Source organism: Amphibalanus amphitrite, unplaced genomic scaffold, assembly GCF_019059575.1.
Source record: "Amphibalanus amphitrite isolate SeventyFive unplaced genomic scaffold, NRLGWU_Aamphi_draft 000259F_arrow, whole genome shotgun sequence".
In the NCBI taxonomy this organism is placed as follows: Eukaryota; Metazoa; Arthropoda; class Thecostraca; order Balanomorpha; family Balanidae; genus Amphibalanus; species Amphibalanus amphitrite.
The window spans coordinates 418999-444073 of record NW_024881754.1 but is presented as its reverse complement, the minus strand read 5'-3'; the positions used below and the strand labels follow the sequence as shown (position 1 = coordinate 444073).

Genomic DNA, 25075 nt, shown 5'->3' with positions numbered 1-25075 from the left:
GTAGTTGCTCCTGGTCAAGGTAGATTATAAAAATATTCCTAGCGTTGAGGCCCCCACTTCACTGTGGAAGGCAACACTTCCCCAGCATAAAATCACAAAGGTATAATCTTTGTGCATTTTTAAACCTTTTCATTGCATCCATTTTTGTAATCCTGACTCTAAAAAAAATGGGGTTAAGTTTTATAATTTTACGTTCGAGAAGCTCACTATTTATGGAACTGCTGCAAATTTGCATGTTCAAGTACCATTTCCCAACAATAGATTTTGAAATATGTCTACAAAAAATAGTGGCGTGGGGTAGGTTCGTGTACGCACTGTAGGGACACATTCGTGCAACCTTTTTTCATCATTGCGGTCTATGACTGACTGTGTAGTAGGTTTCATTTATGATGCTCGCCTAGAGCTCAGTCTCGGCTCCCGGCGCGGCCGGCCACGGTGCATGCGATGTCATGAAATGGGAGTCACGTCGCCTGGGCGAGGTCAGGGAGGCGGGCCGATGGCCGGCAGCTGGTAGCCCATTCTTGGTGCTCACCCCAAATGCTTATTGGTTACCCCACCCCTGCCATTTTTTGAACTTTGTGGGGTGTGCTGAAGTGCCCTACCCCTTGTACAAAGTGCCCCATGCACTGGGTAGTTTCGTGCAAACCAATAGAGTTATTAGAAGTCTTTTTTAATAGAAAAAAAATGTTAGCAGATGACTCTTCTAGGTAAAAAATATTTGCAAGAGTTGTTTTCCATACCACAATCAACAATTTTATCATTGCTCCAACCAAAGAACATATATTTGGAATATTAATTATCCATTATTTTGCACAATAGTGCCCCACCCTACCTGTTTATAATGCGTCACAGTAAATAATGTTCCAATTTTCAGGAAAAGCTGGTGCTCATCAGAAGAACATGGTCAGGCCTAGTGACCATCATGTTGCAGCTCCTGCAGCAACATTAGAACTGGAGTTGCAAGGGGCATTCGATCAAGGTATGTTCATGTTATATGATAAATGTGAGTGTCCGAACTGCTTCTTTATTAGCATATCTTAGTTATATCACAATTTCACCTGCTTGTGGTAGCATCCATTACCACCAAAGGTTTTGTCTTCTAGGGGTCTATTCCACTGGATCCTCCCCAAAAATGATTAGAGGAGGCTGGATTTCGCCACGATTTTTGCGACCTATAGAACATTTTTAGAGGAGATATCAGCTGCCTGCGACTGACAATAGCAGACAATTCTGGTGCACACAACAACGGTTAACCGGTAACCCGCACCCCGTAGGGCTATCGGCCGACCCTACCACCCGGACCCGTGGGGGGCGGGCGATAGCCCCCCCCCCCCTAAGATCTCGGAAAGTTACTAGCCGATTTTCAACATTCAAACGGCGTATGATATCCCCACCAGGGAATTACCTTGTGACCCAATTTCATTGACCTTGGTCCAACCAATGACGTGACAGGTGAGGTCAGGTCAAAGGTCGAATTTTTACCGTTAACAGATACTCCTAGAAAGGTGTTGTAAAATCGAAAAATGCATATGCGATTGAAACTCATCGATGGGTGATTGTTTGACAAACGCATATTCTGCTTTTTGAGGTCACTGATAGGTACCAGGTCAGGTCACTGAGGGTCACAGTATGAAAGTGTCATGGTACATGTTTTATGGTTCATTTTACATGACAAATGCGATGTTGTGGTTCAGGCAACCTTTGGGACCAGTTGCGGCTACGTTCTTGTAAAGGTCAGGTCAAATGAGGTCAAATTGTATAGTTGATATTGTTTACATAAAATGGGTATCGGTAGTCTGTACCATACAGCGCGTCACGGGGAGTCTTATGGTGGTCTTTGTTTTGCACTAAGAAGTCAAGAATTGCCAAATATACATATATTTTTTTTTAAATTGAGTTTTGATTTCTAAATTGAGTTTGATCGCGAACAAGTGGGGTGACGTCATCAGCCAAATTTGGTGAACAAACAGCGAACAGTTCACGAACGTTCATGAATAGTTCGCTATCACGGTGAAGAGGGGGTGGATATGGTCCCTTTCTAATAATTTTAGGATGTTGACCTCAGGTCAAGATCAGAGGGCTGTTCGGCTGCGCAGCCAAAATGAAATATGCTGCAGCACGCATGCGCAGTGAGGGCTACGGCTCCTGTTAGTCCCGCCCACACCACTGCGTCACCGCCTGTGTGACGTCAACTACTGAAGCATACTTCGTTTTCCTGCAGCACGAAATTCGGTGCTGCAGGAGGCGAAAGTGGCGCGGATTAAAGTTAACCGTCCAATATTTCTTATTGTAAGCGGTTTGTATGCTGTTTTTTGGGTATCATTACACTATGCAACAAAAAATAAAAGATTTTCTGTTCCTGGAAAGCGACCGAATTTTTCTTATTCATTGGGTCCTATCATAACCGAAATGGGCATTAGTTTTGATCTGAAAATGTGTTTCCGGTGTTCAGGGCCGATTTTCGATTTTTGGCCCCGAAATTCGGTTTTTGGCCCACCGTGTCCGATGTAATTGAGCAATCGATTCACGGTAACTTTCATCGTCTTTCCTATGCCACGTGCTTTCGAATGATACCTGGTTTTGCATACTTGCGCCTAAAAATGACGTCATAAATCTATGTTAAAGTTAGAAAATGTTAAAATTTGGATTTTTTTTACATTTTTTCCATTTCATTTCAAAATAAAGGAAAAACTTAAGGCCCTATCCAAATTCTGAGCCCAGTTCCTTGAAGAGCATTCAATTTCCGTTCGGAAGGTACTTTTTTAGTGCATTTTATCGGATTTCTGTGGCGTCCAGATTGAGTTAACCTAAACACATATCCTAGTTCATATCACATAGCATTAACCTGATAACGTATGTTAACGCCATAGGGTCAACGAGGGGTCAACTGAGGTCATGTTGTTGACCCCTTGTGACCTCGGGTCACACGCAGGAACTTACTTTTGATCAGTCCTGTCGCTCAGAATCTTGATCTGTACCTCCATTTTTTAGAATGATTCTTCATGCACTGAACACATATTGTCATGGAAATGGCTGGGGGCCCGTTTTTCAAGTGACTCAATCCGAACGCCACAGTAAACCGATAAAATGCACTAAAATAGTACCTTCCGAACGGAAATTGATTGCTCTTCAAGGAACTGGGCTCAGAATTTGGATAGGGCCTTTAGTTTTTTTTCTCTCTATTTTGAAATGAAATGGGGAAAAATGTCAAATTTTTACCAAATTTCAACATTTTCTTACTTTAACATAGATTTATGACGTTATTTTTACACGCAAATATGCAAAACCGGATATCCATTGAAAGCTTGTGGCATACAAAAGGCGTGAAAGTTACTCGAGTCGATTACTCAATTACACCGGACACGGTGGGCCAAAAACCGAATTTCGGGGCTAAAAATCGAAAATCGTCTCTGAAAACCGGAAAAGCATTTTCAGGTCAAAACAAATGCCCATTTCGGTTATAATGAGTTCCAATGAGTCCAAAAAAATTGGTCGCAACTCAGGAACAAAATGACTGTTGTATAGTGTTATCACTCTTTTCGGTGGCACATTGGGATTCACCACATTTGAACGCAATTTAAACGTTATTTGAGCGACAATCACCAGTCCATCCGCGCAACGGTTCGCCGCGTTTGAAACAGGCTGCAGCGACGCTCGGCCGCGGCGTGTCGGCGGAGAGTGGGCGGAGCCAGGCGGTTGACGTCACCCAAGTATGACGCACGCAGCACAGATCTATGCTGCAGGGACCCGAACAGCCCTCAGGTCAAAGCCACTTGGGCCAGAAAGCTGCTGGGAAAATATCGTTCTGCATATCATTCGATGTGGCAGTTCTTTCTGAGTCAATTAATGGTTCAACTGACTCGCTAGCCCAGTTTGATCAGAAGTTATGAGTGAAAAGCTAGAATTACACCAAACAAGTTAAAATTTTATGTCTTGTTTGATGTCATGCAATGTCTAGAATGCAAATTTAAGCTTTAGCATTGAATGAATCATAATAAACCTTGATATTATGGGCTTGAGATACGATTTGCGCGTTTTTTACTTGGCGAAAAAAAGACGACTATAACCGTGTGAGTTACTGTATGGGAATACCAGCGCAAAAGCTATAAAAATGCGGCCTTGTTCATGAACGTCCACGAACAGTTCGTGAACAGGGCACTGCTCGTACACACGTGACCTTTTAAGTGACCCTGACACCTTAACCCTAGAACGCCTAGGGGGGGGGGTTGTATCAACCCCCCCCCTGAGGTTTTTTCGAAGTGCACGCTAAACGGCTTGTCGTAACGGGCTGAAATTTTCAATACCCTCTGGGGCAACCTTTGCGCATCTTTTGCCGAAAAAAAATTGATCGGGTCATGTCAGGTCACGGAGTTATGACGTCATAAGAGGTACAGCCTCCGGCCGACAGTTACCAAACGTGTGCGCCGAATCCCTAGGTTTTCTGCCGGTGATACCCACATTGTTTGATGGATCATGATGAAACTTCCCATGCATGTTGGGGCAAGCATTGGCTATCGTGTGGTGCAAGAAAATTGACCGGGTCAGGTCAGGTCACGGAGTTATGACGTCATAAGAGGAACAGCGTCCGGTACTATTTTTGAAAAGCGCCCGAACCACTATTTTGCTAATTCTTGTCACCTCAATTGGAATATGCAGCAATATTAGCTTCTATAGGGAGCAAATGGACCTCCCAAATCCGAAAATATAATCAGATTTCAAAAATTTAAATTTTGATTTTTCGAATTTCTGCCGCCGACTGTGACCTTGCCGACTTCCGGCGCTCCCAACGCGCCATTTTTAGAGCTAGGGAAACGAAATACATACCAAACGATAGAGAATTGTGCAAGGAACACGATAGTGAAGGTTTCAAGTCGATATCTCTCACCGTTTTGGCGCAATCGCCGCGGAAAGTTGAAAAATGTCTATTTTTCCGAAAATTTGACCTTTGACCGGTCAAAAGTAGGTCAAATGTTGACCTAGGACCAAAAAATATACCACCAATCGCGAGATCTCGTTGAGAGCAATCCGTTGGTTTTTTCCGCTAAGCTCTACGACCTTCCGTTTCGAAACGCCAGGGGGGGGGGTCGTAACAACCCCCCCCCCCCTGGTCGTTCGTGTTATGAGAAATGGCCTGGTCGTGCGAGGGTTAACATTAGTTTTGAGTTGAGATAGCCAAATTGGGGTCCCTGGCCTGCAATTACTGGTTTGGGTACTCACAACATCGAAAAATGCTACAAATTGGAAATATTTGATCTCAAAGTTGCAGCACATGGATTCAGAGGGGCTAATGTACCTATTTGAATGCCCCCTCTGAATGTGTGACAGCAGTGCAGATCTAACGATTTTTAAATGTTTAACTACAACGTTTGGTAACACGTGGTGATATATATGCTGCATTGCGCAACATCTGCCGCAATTTAAGGATGCCAAATTATTGCTTCCAAATGACGTCGTAGGAATAGCGGAGGTCCCAAAAAGTAAACAAAAGTAAAAGTCTGATATCTTGAATACCAGTGAATATTTTTCTGTGAAATTTGGTAGATATTCATTTTTTATCTTTCTCAACCAAGCGACATCACTTTTATGCCAATTCATTAACTTTTTCGAAGGTGGGAGCCGGGAGTTTCCCTTTAATGCCAGAATTCGTGAGCAATCAAATAAACAAACAAGCATTGTTGACGGAACTGTTCATGAACAAATATACGAACACCAAACTTTGAATAAATGTGGTTTTAATTTGCAGAATTGCTCATATAAACTGGTCTTTTCGAAAACATCATTTTCTATAACTGTAATGAAAAACCTAAGTCACGTGGCTGATTACGGAGCGAGCGAAGCGAGCGTAGTCTTTCCTTAGATTAACGGAAATTTCTGAGTATGAGCGGCCGGCCGTGGTCACGCTTTTGCGAGGCTTATATCTCAGCAACCACTTGACCGATTTACACGCGGTAATTTTTGTAGGGTAGCTTCATTCCTTCTACCAAGTATTGGACTATTCCCGATGCATGTGGGTGACCCCTTATGCACGTGCCACGTGCAAAACGAAGAGGTGTCACTTTTGTAATTGTTGCAATATCTCGGTAACTACTTGGCCGATTGCGCTGAAAGTTGGCATGTAGGTAGGCACCCACTAGGCACTGCATATACATGTGCCAGAGTTGGGGCGTTGCTGCACGTGCGCACGTGCAGGGGTCGTTTCCAGATCTCGAGAACGGCTCGACCGATTGCGCTCAAATTTGGTACACAGTTAGGGACCGGTTAGTAGGGTGCCGTGCACAAGTCAGTTGCGACCCATTTTGCACGTGCGCACGTGCAGGGTGCCGCTTCCAGATCTCGAGAACGGCTGGGCCGATTGTGCCCAAATTTGGCACATCGCTAGAGACCAGTTAGTAGGGTGCCGTGCACAAGTCAGTTGGAGGTACCCCCTCGCAATTTCGCACGTGCAAGGCCCACCCTCTCGCTCGCTCCGTTAGTCGCCCCAAAAGGCGTTATACTGGTAAATTATATATATAATAAAGCGCCTTAAAACTGCGCTTTATTTAATCATATTATTTTCAATGAAGCTGATGTTTTTGTTTGGGCTTGTTGGCTCATGCATGCATTGCAATTGTCAATGCATGTGCTAGGGGAAGGAGGGTGAATTGCGCCACCTTAAGGAAAAACGCTAATTGTAAGAAAACCACTGGAGATGTAAGCATGAACTGTTCACCATTTCAAAGAGGAACTCATTGGCTACGATTTAAGAGCCTTCCGATCAATTAAGAATGTTTCGTTTGCTTCTGACAGCTGCTTTTTCAAAAACATGCAAAAGGGCGCATTTACCAACAACTGATGTAAATTGCGCCAGGGGGATGGCGCAATTAGAACCCAATTGCGCCCTATCCTTTAACATGGCTAAGCAAAGGAGAAGGAATGCATACACTCCGGCAGTCTATGTCATTGTGGCTTACTTGAACATGTATTATGTGAATCAAGCTCGATGCATAATAGATGTAGACAGGGCTGCGGAGTCGGAGTCGGAGTCGGAGTCGGAGTCGGTCGGAGTCGACAGTTGTGACCGGAGTCGGAGTCGGAGTCGGAGTCGATTTTAGAAACCCGAGCCGGAGTCGGAGTCGGAGTCACCGAAAATCTGTCGACTCCGCAGCCCTGCTAGGTCTGCGGAGTCGGAGTCGGGAGTTGGAGTCGGTCGGAGTCGACAATTCTGCCCGGAGTCGGAGTCGGAGTCGGAGCTGGTTTTTTAAAGTCGGAGTCGGAGTCGGAGTCGGAGTCGCCGAAAATCCATCGACTCCGCAGCCCTGGATGTAGATATAAATCGCGATGTTTTTTTGCGCAGGTAAATAACTTTACTTATGTCCGGTATGCTTGTGAAGTGGAACGAAAACGTTTGATGTAACCGACTAGATATATATGAACGTATGCGCCTAGACGGTTATATTTTCAATCGTTTCTCTCAAAATTAATATTTTTATTGTTTCGACAACTTTTTTGACATCAGTTTCTAACTTTGTATCATAGCTGTCACCTCTCACGCCTGAGTCCATGTTAAAAATGCCGTATTTCGTCAATTACACTGCAAGTTCATAGCCTAAATGGCAGCTACATTATAAGTTCGACGAGAGAAATATTTTTTGGACTGACGATGGCGGGTTGCTCCCCTACCTGACATAAAACTCTTTCTTTATCGCAATCAGTTAATGATGCATTCATACTGTCGTGATACAATAGCTACACCATTATTCTATTTGCGCCCCCCTGGCGCAATTGCCATGGGCGCAATTAAAATTGAGGTACTTTTTAATAAAAGCGTAGAAGTTACCATAAAGATACTGAAGGATGTTTACTGTTTCAGTGAAATATAATGAAAAAAATGATTTTTCTTTCCAAATATCACTCTCAAAATCACACATGTATCGCCTATTTTTATAGCCGACGGTTCAAAATGCTGCAAAAAAGCTAAGAAAACGCCGTAATATCTTTGATGGCGTAATGAGCCTTGCTGATTGGCTTCATCGGAGAGCTTGGGCCATAAAAGGAATTATCCAGTGGTGAAAATAATGTTTTCGAAAACAAAATACTAAACATGCCATTGAATTCGTGGGAATGTGGGCGGGCGCAATTAGTTAGGAGGGCGCAATACACCCACTTTCCCCTATATCTTCAGCTGGTTGTCCATGTGCTTTTCAGAACAACATCAGCCATCTTCCGGTGATCAACATAATCCAGAAGGGCAGTCATGGAGTGCCAGACAGGCTGTGGAAACTGACAATTGGGACAACATAAGAAGTGCAGTCTTCCAGGATGTCGTAGCTGCCCGCACAGTGCCAGCAACAGGTGAGGATGGGTTTAGCAGATTACGCATCCATCTTACATGCATTTTACATGTATTTGGACAACCAATTATTTTAATCGGGGCGCTTTTCACCCGCTGCTGCCAAAGCAGCTTCCCCAACAGCCCACTAGATGGCTTACTGTGTTGAGGCGCGAGGGCGAGGGCTATGCTGTTTGGTTGGTGCTGTTGACCAATAAGAGACAGAGAAACGCACGCAAGCCGTGACGTAGCTGCTGACGTCTGTTCAGCCCTTACTATGGTCAAGTGCTGAAGCGAGATAGGTTTTCAGTACAGCATCATGATGTCTCCTTTACATAGCACGTAGCCTGCTGTGATGACGTCATGTAACCGTGACAGCAATCAGGCGCCGACGTCATAGTCTGCTGATAAAAAACAGCGATCGAACAGGGCCCAGGTATGGCCATCTGTCAACCGCAGACCGTCTCTGTTAGAGGCTCGCAACGAGGGCTGTAATCGAATCACCTTCTTCAGCCTTCAACAGTCACTACGTTTCCATGACACGCTTAAATCGATTTAACGAAATTTCACGTGCGTTTTTCTCGGAAACTATTCATCTTGTGCAAAAAAATGAGCGTATTTATTTGTATTTGTATTTGTACATACGGACTGGCTTTTCAGACCGCGATTGATTGATCGATGGATGATTTATCGATTGACGATCGATTGACGATCGATTGACGAATGATTGATTGATTGATTGATTTATGGTTTTAGCTACCGCTTAATCCTGTATTTACAGTTTTAAGTGTCTTAATGATATGGTCAAGGAAATCCATTTTGCAAAATTTGTTTAACTTGTGCCCTGGAAACGTAGTCAATAGGTCTATAAGAGATTTTAAACAGATTGCAAATTTTGAGAACACATTTTTTCTTAAAGGGACCCTCCCACCTTCAAAAAAGTTTATGAATTGGCATGAAAGTGATGTCGCTCGGTTCAGAAAGAGCGAAAACGAATTTCTACCAAATTTCACCGAAAAATATTCACCGGTTTTCAAGATATTAGACTTTTACTTTTGTTTACTTTTTGGGACCTCCGCTGTTCCTAGCGACTTTATTTGGAAGCAATAGTTTGGCAGCTGAAAGTGCGGCACTTGCTGCGCGCAAAGCAGCATATACCACCGCGTGCTACAAAACGTTTTAGTCAAACATTTAAAAATCGTTAGATATCTGCGCTGACGTCACACATTCAGAGGGTTATTCCTATGCATTAGCCCCTCTGAATCAAAATGCTGCAATTTTGAAATTCAATATTTCCGATTTAAGGTATTTCTCGATGTTGTGAGTGCCGAAACCGGTAATTGTGAGCCAGGGACCCCATTTTGGCTATCTCAACTCAAATCTAATGTTAAGGTGGGAGGGTCCCTTTAACGGATTATCATCATTATATATTTTATCAGAGATTCAAGCACTGAAACATTGGATTTTAGTTTCGACTGGTGTCATACCTTAGATAAAAATAGCTGACCATAATGCATTGTTGTTTCAGGGTCGGTATGCTCAAGCTGTGGCTACCACGCCAGTGTTGTTTGCGACAACTGTCCAGTGGCTGCGTTGTGCCTGAAGTGTGATGTGCAGCGTCACACGTCTCAGCCATTTCATCGTCGACGGCACTGGGTTCGTGGGTTCCTGGAACCTTTGTCGCCTGGTGTCTCTGTCTCGGCTACAGGAGAATTCATTGAATTTGGTAAGTTTCCATTTTTATGGTAGCCGCCCATTCCCCCATGCTCAAGGTGTAACGACGTTATCTAGGCATCTTTTTGCCGGATTCACTCAATATTACTTTACTAATAGATCCACTGCCAGTCGTTCTTCCCTGGCGGTAGGAATAGGATGGTAAATATGCCCGACCCCGTACGTATTGCATGTCCAGTTCAGGACGGGTCGCTGCCACTCGGCAGTAAAGCCTGAAACAGACTCTTTCCGCAGTCAGAAAATCGCATGCGAAAACCTATTCAAATACATGGAAGCACGCTCGCATCAATCGCACGCACCTCACGCATGTGATTGATGCGGGAAAAATTACAATGTATTTGAATAGGTTCTCGCATGCGATTTCCTGAATGCGGGAAGAGTCTGTTTCAGCCTTAAGATAATTGTGTAAACTTCCTTTCGCAGCAAGACTGCTGTAATAGTTCATCGTGCTCTGAGCCAAATGACCAGATGACCTTTTACAATTCCACTGCAACCAGTGCACGTATTTTCCTGCGAGCTTTAGGTGACTGGCTTATTTTTCTGTCGGTTTTGACGTCCACATGAGTTTGGATGGTTGGATGACCTAGTTTTTGCGCAAATTGCGGTGGACCATCCCCCAAACCATGTATGGTGGTTTGTTGCCTGCCTTGTTGAGCCTTTGGAGTTCAGGGAGTTCTCAAGCCGACTGATAACGTTTTTAGCCGCGATTATGATGATTCTCTTGGCGATCGAGTGACGGGCAGTTTTGCGTCCGCGTACGGGCTGGGTCTGCAGTCTAACCCAAGCTTATCACGTCTGGCCAGACGTTCAGCTGACTTCTGCTGATGCTCAGCCGCTGACCGATCCTTCTCTTGCTCATAATACCTTGAAATAATTAACAACCTTGCGGCGAAAGGAGCTATTCTTGCATTAGAAAGTGTCAGCAACATGCGGCAGCCCATTGATTATATTTTCGCATAGCTGTTATATTTTCGCGATTACTATGGATAAAAAGTACTTGCCATTTAGTTTCGGCAGTGACCTATCCCGTGCTGAAGTCATGGGTCAACCAATATCCTAGAATCGTAAAATTTAGTAATAAAAAGGCACTCATGAAATATTTTCCCACTCATTTCTCCAGTTTTTTATTTTTTTATTTTTCACTCCTTGGATATCGTGCTCTAGTTATCGTCTAAAAGATGTGGTTTAAAAACGTTTAGGATGCAGGTCACTCAGCGGGCCGCAGCTTCCGAAACACGCGCTGCGCTGTCGGAATAAAAATGTAAATGAGCTCAGAAATTAAATTTCAAAACCAGCGGGCAGTAAGCGCGCACGATGGGGTGGCATCACCGGATACTGGCGCCTGCTGCCCTGCAGTCTTTGAAAATGTTGCAAGGCGAATGCTTAGTCTGATTTTTTACCCTATTTGAATGTTTTTGTAAAATACGCGTCACTGTTATTGATTTTTTTTTTTTGCTTTTATATTTTTTAATCACGTTTATGCGTTGTGTTTATTAGTATGTCAACTTAAATGAAGTATCGTTTGTTTCAGCTCCCGTCTTGCCGCTGTACAGATCCAAGAAGGTTTGCCGAACTTGCAAAGCTGATTGCGAAATGCAGGCTTCCTCCGCGATGGTGATTGTCATCACCTTGCAAGGTATGTGATGTGTCTTCTTTTAATAAATTTAGTTGGGACGTTTTGCTTGGCGGGATACACGAGGACATAGCCCCGCTATACAGAGCTTCTTGCGCTGGGACGTAAGCTCTTACCACACGGAATTCATCGCTCTACCGACAGCTACCTGGACTGACTACATATCATGCGGCTATAGATGAAGCAGTTGTGTTATTTTATTGAGGTATTGTCTTTTGATGAATGCACTATGAAATAACGTCAACACTCAACCATCACATGCTTGTTATTTTATTGAGACATTGCATTTCCTTAGAGAAAGTCCAGGCCTTGAACCCAGCGATGCCTTTAACCTTCCAGGCGGTGGGGGGGGGGGCATTTTTTTGCCCCCCTTTAGTTTTTTCGATATATCTCGAGAACCGCTGCGCCGATCGTCACCAAACTTTCATTACCCTCCCGGGAGTAGCTAGCGCACATGGTGACCAAATTTTTTTTCCAAAGGCTATGATAGGTTGGCCGCTAATGACGTCAGAGTGACGTCATTTTTGCCATTTTCGACCCAAAAAAAGGTTTCGCGGGAAGAGCTGTCAGGCCTACAGCTTTAGAGATACAGAAAAATGTTCCAGACATAAAAGGTGTGGAATCAAGAGGGCTACAAAACTGTTATTTCGGTTTTTCGAATTTTTTGGATTTTGACCCCCAAAAATCAAAAAATAGATTTTTTGAAAATAATAGCCGAAAAATCCAAAAAGTTTTTTGAATTTCGAAAAAAAACCGGAATATATGTGATAGTCCCTACCACCTTCTATCTACATACCAAATTTGAGATCAATACCTCTTTTTTTGGCCAAGTTATAGCGAAAAAACTGTTCAAAATTGATGACGTCCAATTTTTAAACTCAATTTTTAGCAATTCTAGACCTCGTAGCGCAAAACAAAGACCACCATTAGACTCCCCGTGACGAGCTGCATCGATTCAATACCCATTTTATGCAAAAATGTCAACTTTGAAATTTGACCTTTTTTTACCTAACCTTGACCTGACCTCCACCAGAAAGTGGCCTAAACCGTACCTGATGGTCTTATAACCAATACCATTGAGTTGGAAATGAAAAACTGGCCATAAAACATGCATCGCACAACCTTAGTAAAGTTGGGTTCATGTGGTGACCCTTGGTGACCTGACCTGTGACCTGACCTGGTATGACCAGTGACCTCTAATAGCAACATATGTACTAGACAACTGACGCCTTATCGCTGATTTTCGACAAAATGCGTTTTACTTGGTGTTATAGCGCTTTCCCTAGAAGCCCCGTGAACGGTGAAACATTTTATATTTGACCTGACCTGTGACGTCATCGGTGACCCCGAGGTCAATGAAATTTGGTTTCCTTCGACAAATTTGACAGGGCTATCGAACGCCGTTTGAATTTTCCGGATCCGTCCAGTAGTTTCGGAGATACGAGGGGGGGGCAAAAAATGCCCCCCCCCCCCACCGCGCGGAAGGTGGCTGGGAGGCCCACCGCCTGCCGGGTTAAAGTTTCGGTTACAACGAGTGCCCGGGTCATATCTAATGATCCCCTATATCTACCCTGATAACCTGGGGACCAGTTTTTATCAGGAGGCAGAATGCGGCGTTCGAATTTCTATGCAATATGCATGTAAAGCATGTTAACCCTCGCCCGTATAGGGGGCGGGGGGTCGAACGGAACCCTTCCCCTCGGTTTTTCGCGAATAACTCGCGTAAAAAGCGGCTGATCGCGACGAAACTTTCAGTACCTTCGAGTCAATCAATTTTACACCTACTCTAAAAAAATTCATGACCCTGACCCAAATGACCTTTGACCCGCGACCTATTTCTTGGGGTCATGTTTGGCCGGAATCGCGATTCGGCGTATGTCGGCTCGCATTAGCCGCGCGTTTGTAGTCTTTTCGTGGTTTAAAGCGTTCAAACATGGGATATGATGTTGGTTCCAAGCATTAGGGTGGGTGTCAAGGTCGACTGAATGTCAGGTCAGGTCATTGACCTTTGATGACCTTGGTTCACTTTTTCGAGCTTTACATGTTTCTAGGCTAGTTTTTTTTAGCTGAATTCGAATTTGGCAATCATTTGAACATTAACGAAGTAGTTTTGGTGCCTTCGTAACATATCATGCTGAAACATTTTCAAAATCTAACGTGGGAAATTTGTGCAAAATTTCGATAGGTTCGATAGGGAGCGCGTGGCGCGTGCCCAAAGAGCAATCGACCGAAATGGATTCATAACCAAATCCACTCAGGACCTACCCAACACCACGGATCGAAAATCACCCCTTATTCGCGTTGCGGAGCAAGCGGGTCACCCTAGTACCTCCCTAAGGTCGGACAGTTTGTTTCAAGTCCTCGGTCAGCCGGAGTTCTACTCGTGTAGCCTTGGGTCAGCCTGACAATTCTTTGCCCTCGCCCTACGGGCTCGTGCAAAAACTTGTCAGGCTGACCTCGGACTTAAAAAAATAAACTGTATACCGGCCCCGGGAAGCATTTTATATTACCGCACGTTCGCGCTAATGCTAAAGGCATACTCAGGCATATAGTAAAGCCAATTATGCCAATAGCCAAATTGATCCCATTCCTGAACTTTTTTGAAGGTGGGAGGGTCCCTTTAATGCCGATTGCCGAAATGGCTCCTTAAACAGTCAAGGCGAATGTTTCAGTTCAATTGCAAAAAGGTATAGTAAAAGTGAAGAGTACAGTGAAGATTGTCACAATGTGTGGTCCACCTAATATCGATGGTATTGGATCGATGGATTTTTAGCATTTGGCATTCACAATCTTTCCATTATTTGGCCTCCGGGCCCAGACTAATGTAGTTCTCTCAAATATAATGCAATATGACATACTTTCTCCCATTTTCAGGCCGCTTTGACCTGCATGTCCCGGTCTGGTTGTGTGCGACATGCGGGATAACCACAGAAGTCAGTCACATCGACTTAGTTCGCTGCGGTTTCTACAGAGCGTCTCCGGTCAGGCTGTCAACAGTCATTCATGAAGATGTATTCATCATGTGGCAAAAGCTGAGGTCGCGTTCTCCTGGAACGTCACTAACGGCCTACATTTCGTCGCTCGAGGAGCTCGGGAAGACCTATGGCTGTGTGAGTTGATGAATAGTTTTTGATGATTTTTCCAAAGTCCCTAACTGAATTTAATCTGATTTGAAGGCATAGAGTTATAAGTTAAAATAAAAGGTACGACCATTTTATGATTTATTTTTATAATAGTAATGTTACTGAGATTCATTTCATTACCAAAGAGATTGCATCGAGTTTCAAAGGCGATATCATTCCACGTACTTTGATATAGCTTAACAAGATCTTATTGTACGCATCCCCTTAAATATAATATATGAGCCGGTATTCCCACTTCGAACTATAAGACCTGTTCACTTTCGTTAGATGTGTGTAAAAAGACGTAAAACTGAGAGACGTAACTGAAAAACTGGTTGGTGCACATTGGTTTCACAGACGATCAAATTCATTATTAATGATTTCTACTTTTGGTCCTATTTACCAGCCTTGCAGCTCGTATTTTCCGAGATTTCCAACTCCACAGAGATAGACTTGTCAACTTGTCAAGAATTATGACTGAACTTATTTACCAGTAAAACGCCTTTTGGGCGAAGAACGAGTGAGCGAGATAGTGAGCCCTGCACGCGCGGAAGGGTGAGAGGGTACTTCCAACGGGCTTGTGGAAAGCACCCTTCTAACCGGTCGCTAGCGGTGTGCCAAATTTGAACGCAATCGGCCCAGCCGTTCCTGAGATCTGGAAGCGGCATTCTGCACGTGCGCACGTGCAAACGGGGTCCAAAATGACTTTTGCATGGCACCCTACTAACTGGTCTCCAACCCTGTACCAAATTTGAGCGCAATCGGCCCAGCCGTTCTCGAGATCTGGAAACGCCCCCTGCACGTGCGCACGTGCAGTAGCACCCCATCCTTAACACATGCAGATGAATTATCTGATGGAGACCTAACTGTGTACCGAGTTTCAATTCAATCGGCCCAACCGTTGTGCCGGTATTGAGGTTGCAATTTTGGGGGTTCTTAAAAAATGTCCAACTTTACCACGCGCCACGTGCGGTGGTTGGCAAGAACGCATGGTGGCCATCACACCACAGAACTTTTACGTCCAAGTGACATTCAGTAAAGAAGACCGCTTGTCAATCGGATGTCCCGTTCCTAAGATATTAGATTTTGAAGAGCGTCCCCACGGCCGGCCGGCCGCTCATACTCAGGATTTTCCCTTAGTTCAGTATGAACTCGCTCGCTCGCTGCGCTCGCTCGCTCGTAATAAGTAGCGCTGCATCTGAAATAACGGTATATTATAGGTGTTTAAATCTTATTTTGAAAATATCATTTAAAGCTCCAATACAATGTGCGCTTACCAGATTTCTCAGTTTTTTAGCCAGCAACCCTCGTGTTGTGTGCAAAGAAACGTTTACTGCGAGTGTCAAACTTATTTTTTTTTTAACTAACTCTAGCTGCTCTACACTTTACAGTATTTTTGTCTCGGATTTTATTCAATTTGTGTTATTTACACCGAAAACGATAAAATAAGGATATCTAAAAAAGGAATATTTGTGAAAGCCATACATGCTGCAAAGTACATACCACGTATCCCGTCGTGGTACTTGAAACTGTTCGGGTGTTACAGGGGCCGAAATAGGCCCCTTCACCCCCCCCCCCACCCCCACACACACACATCTCCAACGCCACCGTCACCGCCACCACAAACGAGGCACATTGGCTGGATACACTAGTCAGTGGGAGGAGAGTTGGCTCGCGCTTAGTCATTTGAGTACGTTGTTGAGAACCATTGAGAGCTTTGACTGCGTACGAAAACTAACTTATAACTTTCATTTCAGGATAGACCGGTAGACTTCGAACGCCTGGAGAAGGCGTTTACTGAATGGACCTGCATACAGTTCGAACTTCAAGGCCTTCAAGGTTCGGACTTCATGGCTTGCGAGGCGTGCGGTGCTGAACCTCGTTGTGTTCATCTAGACGGCAATGCCAAGGTCTACCGGTATCGTTCGTCCGGAAGCAGTGAGATGGAATCTGCATACCATGTTGGAACATTCATCGAAGACAGAGATGCCGTCAACGCCCATGTCGACAAGATGAAGAGCGTGACCAAGGTCAGTACACTAGAGTGCGGTTGGGGAGCGTAACATATGCATTAATTATGCCTATATGTATTTGTATATGAGCCTGCGCCCCACTGGGAGCGTAATCCTCTCCTCCAAACCTAATTTGGTTTATTAGCTTCTAAACGAGAAGGCGCAGCGCCACCATATTTGGTCTACTCTTTGAGAATCAAATTTGCGTACACCGACAATTTTGTAATGCTTTCGTACGTCGGCGTGAGATGGCTTTCACCAAGTGTTTATGGGAAGCGCTCTGCTGCCTAGAGTAAAAGAGATCAAGCAAATAACTTTCACCAAAAAATGTCTTGTTAACCCGCGCCGTGCTAGGTTTGAAAAATACCTCAGTTATGTGCGAATGCGATTGGATGAGCACTCGTGCAGGTGTGCCGTCCAAGCAAATAGCACTATCACTCTTATTCATTTTTACTGGTTCTTTTTTCAGACAAGCAACCGGTGCGGGCTCTCCACTTGGACTGCTGGGAGAAATGACGCGGAAGCACTGCCATCCAAGCGGTCCCAAGATGAGACTGGGTTGGTTACAGCCACATGCCGTCACAGTGTCATCCTGGGTGGTGTAAATATGTACAGAGGAGAATCATTTGCATACAGTCACTTTCTCCACCAAGAACGCTTCCCTCATGTCCAGTACTTTGCGAGTGACATTGTATGCAAATACTGGCCTTGGGCGCAGCGTGTTTCGAGAAGATGGCCAGAATACAGCACCGGCGACTCCATGCCCTTCCTCAGCGTGATGCATGCTACTGGACATGCTTATTACTGCCAGGTATGCTCATTTTGTCATGTTTGGTTCCCTCGTCTACCTCATAACCCACATGTCACTTTGGCTTTCATTGTTATTTTCCTTATTATTTTCATTGTTATTCATTAAGTATTTCTCCACACTGTTTTATCATTATTATTTGTATTATTATTAGTATAACTAATGGGTGAGTAGTTGAAATCCGGACGACATTTTGACGCTTCATATTGTCGAATGTAGGATGTGTATTAATAAGATAATATCATCACCTAAAAGCCCGTTAAAAATGCTACCAATTGGCACCAAAAATATAACAGGGATGTTAGTTAACTGACGCTCATTGGCCAATTTAGAAGCTTTGTAAACATAATATCATCGCGCTGAAGTTCGCGAAATAGCCGCAGATTTTGTCACTTAAATTCCATACCGACCAAAAACATTCGAACAGGATCATTCAACGTCCGATTTGGTGACAAGAAGCACCATTTGTGACGTCTTTGAACATTTTTATCAGTGGTCCCGATGGTGATTTGGCAGAATATGCCAATTTAAGCCGATGGAATAGTTCCAGAAAACGGGTTATGGTATTGCTCGTCATAAGCCCGAGTGACATCAAATTCATAATCCATTTTTAAGCGTTGCATGGCAATAGTGGACGGATTTCTGCAGGGAAAATAGCGTAAAGTGAGGAGACATTTACCGTTACTTGAGGATAAGTGTCCCAACAAAGTGGACTCCAAAATATTCAACTTCAAAGTTGCAGCACTTTGAATTCAGAGGGGCTAATGTATTTGAAGGCTCTGAGTGTGGGAGGTGGGAGGGTCCCAAACTTCGGGCTCTAAATTATGCCACAGACCTGGAATAGCGCAATCAAAGGATAGAGCACAGGGTCAACGCAACAAGCTCCGCTTAGCGGGGCTTTGTCCTTGGGAATCCCTCCAAGGAAAAGGTTCGGGCTAAATTTACAATAAAGAAAAATCACAGTACCCGAACACGGTCATAGCCGCGACCATTTTCAAACTACCTGTGTTTTGAAAATGTGTTGTGTTCCGATATTTGTGTTGCAGATCACGTTCGGCGGCTTCTGGCGGGATGGTTCTGGGTGGTCTATTATGGAAACCACCGAGATTGCCAACGCCTTCCTCAGCCGGGCCGCAAATACGACCAAATACATGACGGCTGCACAACGCAACGACGCGCTTACTGGTATGGTCATCAAGTACAATGAGGAAAAGCACGAGCGCATGCCCAGACTTCTGGTCAGTAGGCTGCAAGATGCCGAGAAAAGGATCCCTGAGCTTCAGTGCACGCTAACCTCGCTGCTCGATGAGCATGGTGTCTCCCAGGACCGGATAGCTGCTCTGGTGGAAGACCTGAGAAATCTGGCTCGGGCGCTAAGCAGCCGCGACGTGCAGTCCGACGGCCGGAACCTGGAAAACGCCATCGAGATGACCAGCGACAGCCTGCGGGTCCGTCTCGCGGCGGTCACCAACGTGGCCAGCTCGGCCAAGCAGAGAAGGCGCTGCCGAAGACTCGCGACAACAGACAAGGCCAGGCTCGCGAAGCTGCTGAAGCGCTACGAGCGCGAAACTGGCGAAAATGTTGCGATGGCTGATGCTGTGGAAGGGGTCTTCCCATGGCATGTCCAGCCCACTGAAAGTGGTGGGCTGACCCTGTCAGTGAAGCGCGCCATCTGCGACACCCACATGCGGCTGCAGCGATCGCTGGAAGAGCTGGGGATCGTAAGGGAGGAAATGGAGCGCCTGCTGAATCACTCGAGAACTGCAATCGCCCAGCTCATCCACACCCTCAAGGTCAGTGCCAGCCATGCTTTGAACACATCCAACGTTTGCTTAATGTGTAAGTTGGAAGGATATGCCAAAACTGACGTTATTGTCGACACGCACATAGCCAGAGACTGCTTGAGGGAAGTCAAATTGAACCAGCCGGTTTAATTTCGGAAATCTGAGACAGCCACCTTGTATTTATTGTTATTTAATTCTTTTGATGCCTTTTATTTACCATGTACTTGAAAACTGCCATCTGCATAGCTACCTCCTTTCACGCAATTTTCGTTGGTTTTCTTCATAATAAAATGACAGTGAAATCAACACCACGCCCCATCCCGTCCCACCACCTCGCTTTTGTGTTTTATCATAACTTAGCACGTCGTGACTTCTATCGTCAGGTTGTGGAAGAGCAGCTGGATCGGGATCAAGCAGAAAGGACATCTCTCATACACCTGACTGCGACGAGCAACCGGTATTGCATCCAGGAGGAATCGGAGGCTACACTCCGTGGTCTCCGGGCTCTGATGTGCCAGGCGATTGCTGAGCGGCAGACGTACCTGGACATTGCGCAATCCTTGCTGCAGCAGTATCTGCCAGGTACATGTCTATTTATATGCATGCTGATGATGTGTTGACATACTCATTCGCCAAAAATTTAGTAAAATTGCGTGGGCCTGCCTCCATTTAGCGTTCCGAATATCAACCCGCGCCAGACATGGGCACGGATCCCAGACAACCAATCACGGAAATCGAGATGGCCATTAGATTGACGGTCTTCAAGCATGAAATTATAGTGGAAAACATGGCTAATAGAAGCCTCTCAATGAACCAACTATTTTGCATTCCTTCAGAGTTAACAGTTCTGAGTAAATCCCTCAATATACATCTCGGATCCATGATTCTTGATCGTGGATCCGAGATGGATCTTGAGGGATTTTCTGAAAACTGTAAGCTCTGAGCGGATGCAAAATAGTTGGTTCGTTGGAGGCATCTATTAGCTATGTTTTCCACAATAATTCCACGCTTTAAAGGTAGTGTGCCAGCTTTCCTGGACCATATGGAGTTAATGACCCGGATAAGGAGAACCGGATTTTTAGAACTCATCCATACCTTCAAAACTCATGGAAACGTCTTAAATTCTTCAAATTTTGAGTACCCCAGTGCGAAATTCGCCCCGACGGGTTGTCGGTCGTACCCCAACCACATTTCACACCACTATGAACAATAAATGCACACACTAAAATCGCTAATTACCGATAGGCTCATCCAATCAAGTTTCGATAAACCCGTTCATCATCATCTCCTGCGGTTTCGAACACGCCTGTTAGGTGGCTTCTGATGCTCGTCGAGGTCGGAATTTCCAAATACGCTGCTCATACTTTGTGGTGCGGTGGTGGTGCGTCGGGCCGCGCGCTCTGACTTCGGCCAAGAAAAACCCGTCAGCTGATCATTGTCATTTCTGCCACTTTCGTGTAGTGAAATGGGGTCATAATTTAAGAGACGGCTGTTTCATATCAATTGTTTTACATAAAATCATATTTCAAACCATAAATTAATGTTCGACAGCCAAATTAAAGAAACAATACCAATACAGGCTCACAGTTTAAGTTCGACATTGTGTTGTCTGCGATTAGACAGCTGATAACTCATTCCCGTACGTCGTAACGCTATAATGACCTTTGCTTATTGTCACATGTGCGCCGCATTCGCGATTGTTGCCGACGCCTGTTTGCAGGTCAGCCCACTACAGTTGTTATACATATCGAAAAACCGATAAACTTTTAGGCGAAAAAAGCACTATTCCAGGCCCATTTTATTTTATAGCAATTTTAAATACTGTCTCAAATAGCCCCACTGTCTCAAATAGCCCCACCTTACGGTACCTTCCCGGGCATCAATTTTACACATTGTGACCAAAAAATTTCCAAAGGCTATGATAGGTTGGCCGCAAATGACGTCAGACTGACGTCATGTTCTGCCGTTTTCGACCCATAAAAAGCTTTCGCGGGAAGAGCTGTCAAGCCTATAGCGTTGACGGTTGAAGATGCAGAAAAACGTCTAAGACATAAAAGGTGTAGAATTACCAGAAGTACAAATTGACTATATCGAAATTATGATTTTTTAATATTGACCCCCAAAAATAAAAAAAAATAATGAATATAATTGCCAAAAAAATCCAAAAAGTTTTCGACCTTCGAAAAAACGGAATATATGTGATAGCCCCTACCGTCTTCTATTCACATACCAAATTTTAGATCGATAGCTCTCTTTGGCCAAATTATAGCGAAAAAAACTGTTCAAAATTGATGACGTCAAATTTTCAAACTCAATTTTTAGCCATTTTTACCACGTAGCGCAAAACAAAGACCACCATTAGACTGGCCGTGACGAGCTGCATCGAATCAATACCCATTTTATGCAAAAATATCAACTTTGAAATTTGCCCTTTTTTACCTGACATTGACCTGACCTCCACCAGGAAGTGACCTAAACCGTTCCTGATAGTCTTATCAACACCATTGAGTTTGAAATAAAAAATTGGCCATAAAACATGCATCACACAGCCCTAGTAAAATTGGGTTCATGTGCTCACCCTTAGTGACCTGACCTGTGACCTGACCTGGTGTTATCAGTGACCTCTAATAGCAACATATGCACTAGGAAACTGACGCCCTATCGCTGATTTTTGATAAAATGCGTTTTATTCGATGCTATAGCGCATTTCCTACATAGAAGACCCGTGACCGGCAAAACATTTTATCTTTGACCTGACCTATGACGTCATCGGTGACCCCGAGGTCAATGAAATTTGATTTCCTTCGACAAATTTGACTGGGCCTTCGAACGCCGTTTGAATTTTGTGGATCGGTCCAGTAGTTTCGGAGATACGGGGGGGGGAAATAGTCCCCCCCCCCAGACACACACACCAGGTCGCGTTTTAAACAGACCTCACCAGGGCGCGGGTTAAGCAGTCTGCTACTGGGCATCAAAGTGCATAACTAGAAAGACCAAATATCGACTGTGGAAAATTAAACAATTGGTGAACTAATATCAAAAGGCCTGAAATTTGAACTATTGACGTTGTCGACCGGTGATCGGTGGCGAATAGCGGCAGCGCGATTGGCTTGATTGTAATCGTGATTTGTGTTTCCGACAGGACGAGATGAGCGCCCACTGTGACGAGGACGAGGAGCGGAAGGCCGAGTGCAGCGTCTGATCAGCCTGTAAACCGCCTTATGGAGACATTCCAGAGGAAGATGGAAACATCGCAACACAGTGCGGACCGTATCATCCAGCTACCGTTCGGGATGCTGCCACTGGCTGCTGTTCGCATGCTGCCCCCGTCTAGTGTGGATTAATACAGTTTTGCGCTGAGACATCTGTCGCCTTTGGACGCTCCCTGGAGCCTCGTACCACATGCGGACCGAGCTGAGACGACAACACGACATAGCCCTTTTGTGCCTTTTCTCGAGAAACTGTATTTTCGGGGGGATGGTGGTGGCCACCAAGAACCCCAATAATTGTGCTGAAATGGCACAGTATCGCTGTCTGTTAGATTTCCGGACGAGATGGCTACCGTCGAATAATGGTCCTTGGTTGTCCAAGAAGTCGTCGAGTTGTGCTCAAATTTTCCCACCTTGAGATAGGGCTGCGGGGTCGATGAATTTTAGGGTGATTCCGACTCCGACTTCGGACGGTTCTATTAAAATTCGTATAATGATATTGAATTTAAGTTAATAATGGAGATGCCTTTATCCTGCCTGAAACGACCCCTTATGTGTTCCAAGGCTTTGCGTTGCAAATATGCATTAAAAATAGCCATGCAGAATTAAAAACCAGGTTTTGGGGTATTCACCGTCTTCTGCTTCTTTCGGTGAAAACGTTCGTCCAAAACAGCAAAATGTTTTTTCGACAAAATCTAATTTCGAGCGCAGTATCGTCAGAAACAGGTGCAGTGCATGACGTTGAGCCATGCAGCGTTATCTCCGATTCCGGAGTCGGAGTCGATTTTGGCGGCTCCGACTCCGGGCAGAACTGTCGACTCCGAGCGACTCTAACTCCGACTCCGCAGCCCTGCCTGAGGTGATACCAGATATAGTTTTTTTTTATTCTTCAAAAGAGCGACTCCCGGCTCACCTGGCGGACACGCCTTTCTCGCCGGAGTCAATCACACGGCGGACTGGCCTTCATACACGCACTCTGGTTTTCCGGCCCGCCGCTCCACACACATGAATCATGCGCTCGATATTGCCCTTACACCCCTCCATGGTGCCGAGACGGGCGGGAAGGCAGCGCGGCAGACGGGCACCCCGAGCCGAACGGCGTCGGCTACTGCAACACAGCACATGCTGGTAAACGATGGGCGGCGACAGCGAGTGACAAGTGAAAAACGAATATGTATGATCAGCTAAGTGCATATGGTACAATTGATTCAATTTGTGGTAGTGTACGAACAAAAATGAATATATGCCGACTGTAATAATGACAAATCAACAACTTCCAACAATTAACCTCAGACAGAAATAGGCGAACACAAGATTGCAAACAAGGAATAAAAGCAAGATAAAGACAAAATCTGTCAAACTGAGGAAGACAGGCTATCACATGATAGGCAAAAAAGCCAACAATAAACTGTATTAAACACCAGTATAACGCCTTTTGGGGCGACTAACGGAGCGAGCGAGAGGGTGGGCCTTGCACGTGCGAAATTTCGAGGGGGTACCTCTAACTGACTTGTGCACTGCACCCTACTAACCGGTCTCTAGCGATGTGCCAAATTTGAGCACAATCGGCCCAGCCGTTATCGAGATCTGGAAGCGGCACCCCGCACGTGCGCACGTGCAACATGGGTCCCAACTGACTTTTGCACGGCACCCTACTAACCGGTCCCTAACCGCGTACCAAATTTGAGCGCAATCGGTCCAGCCGTTCTCGAGATCTGGAATCGACCCCTGCACGTGCGCACGTGCAGCAGCACCCCAACTCTGGCATATGGATGTGCAGTGCCTAGTGGGTGCCTACCTACATGCCAACTTTCAGCGCAATCGGCCAAGTGGTTACCGAGATATTGCAACAATTACAAAACTGACACCTCTTCGTATTGCACGTGGCCGGTGGCACGTGCATAAGGGGTCACCCACATGCATCGGGAATAGTCCAATACTTGGTAGAAGGAATGAAGCTACCCTACAAAAATGACCGCATGTAAATCGGTCAAGTGGTTGCTGAGATATAAGCCTCGCAAAAGCGTCCGCACGGCCGGCCGGCCGCTCATACTCAGAAATTTCCGTTAATCTAAGGAAAGACTCCGCTCGCTTCGCTCGCTCCGTAACTAGCAGCGGGCCAGCGGCCCACCGTCCCACGCCGACTCCCACTTCCCAGCCTACAACACCCCACCCTTCCACACCCTCCCTCCCCGTCCCTTTTGTTTTGTTTTGTTGGGTTAGGCCCTTTCGGTCTGACAAGACCATTGCAGAGCCGGAAGGATGATAGGAATTAGCCTTAGGGGGAGACATTGGTCTGGGCAGACACCCTAGAGAGTCGCCGGGGCTGAGCCCGTCCGAATGGACAGGCCGACCAGCCCCCCAAGCACTCTCTGCACCCGGCTACGGGGTGCGCTCCCTCGGGAGCAGCGGAGCCGCTCCAAGGGAGCAGCCCGCATGAGATAAAGGTGCCTGTCCAGCCCGGA

The 25075-nt window shown here is 45.3% G+C and overlaps 1 protein-coding gene across 3 annotated transcripts in view; it reads left to right on the top strand.

The window, feature by feature from the left end:
* Nucleotides 1–22763, top strand: part of LOC122386681 — a 28763-nt gene extending 6000 nt beyond the window's left edge. For 2 of the 3 annotated variants that reach the window (XM_043376106.1, XM_043376109.1), the window contains exons 3-12: nucleotides 875–979; nucleotides 8185–8331; nucleotides 9837–10034; nucleotides 11574–11678; nucleotides 14550–14785; nucleotides 16555–16827; nucleotides 17279–17620; nucleotides 18664–19410; nucleotides 19785–19983; nucleotides 22544–22763. In XM_043376106.1, coding sequence (XP_043232041.1) covers nucleotides 875–979; nucleotides 8185–8331; nucleotides 9837–10034; nucleotides 11574–11678; nucleotides 14550–14785; nucleotides 16555–16827; nucleotides 17279–17620; nucleotides 18664–19410; nucleotides 19785–19983; nucleotides 22544–22566 — 2375 coding nt within the window. In that variant the 3' untranslated portion in view covers nucleotides 22567–22763. Of the gene's footprint in view, nucleotides 1–874; nucleotides 980–8184; nucleotides 8332–9836; nucleotides 10035–11573; nucleotides 11679–14549; nucleotides 14786–16554; nucleotides 16828–17278; nucleotides 17621–18663; nucleotides 19411–19784; nucleotides 19984–22543 lie in introns of those variants that run through there. The other variant, XM_043376108.1, reaches the window with a different exon arrangement.
* Nucleotides 22764–25075: the final 2312 nt, after the last annotated feature.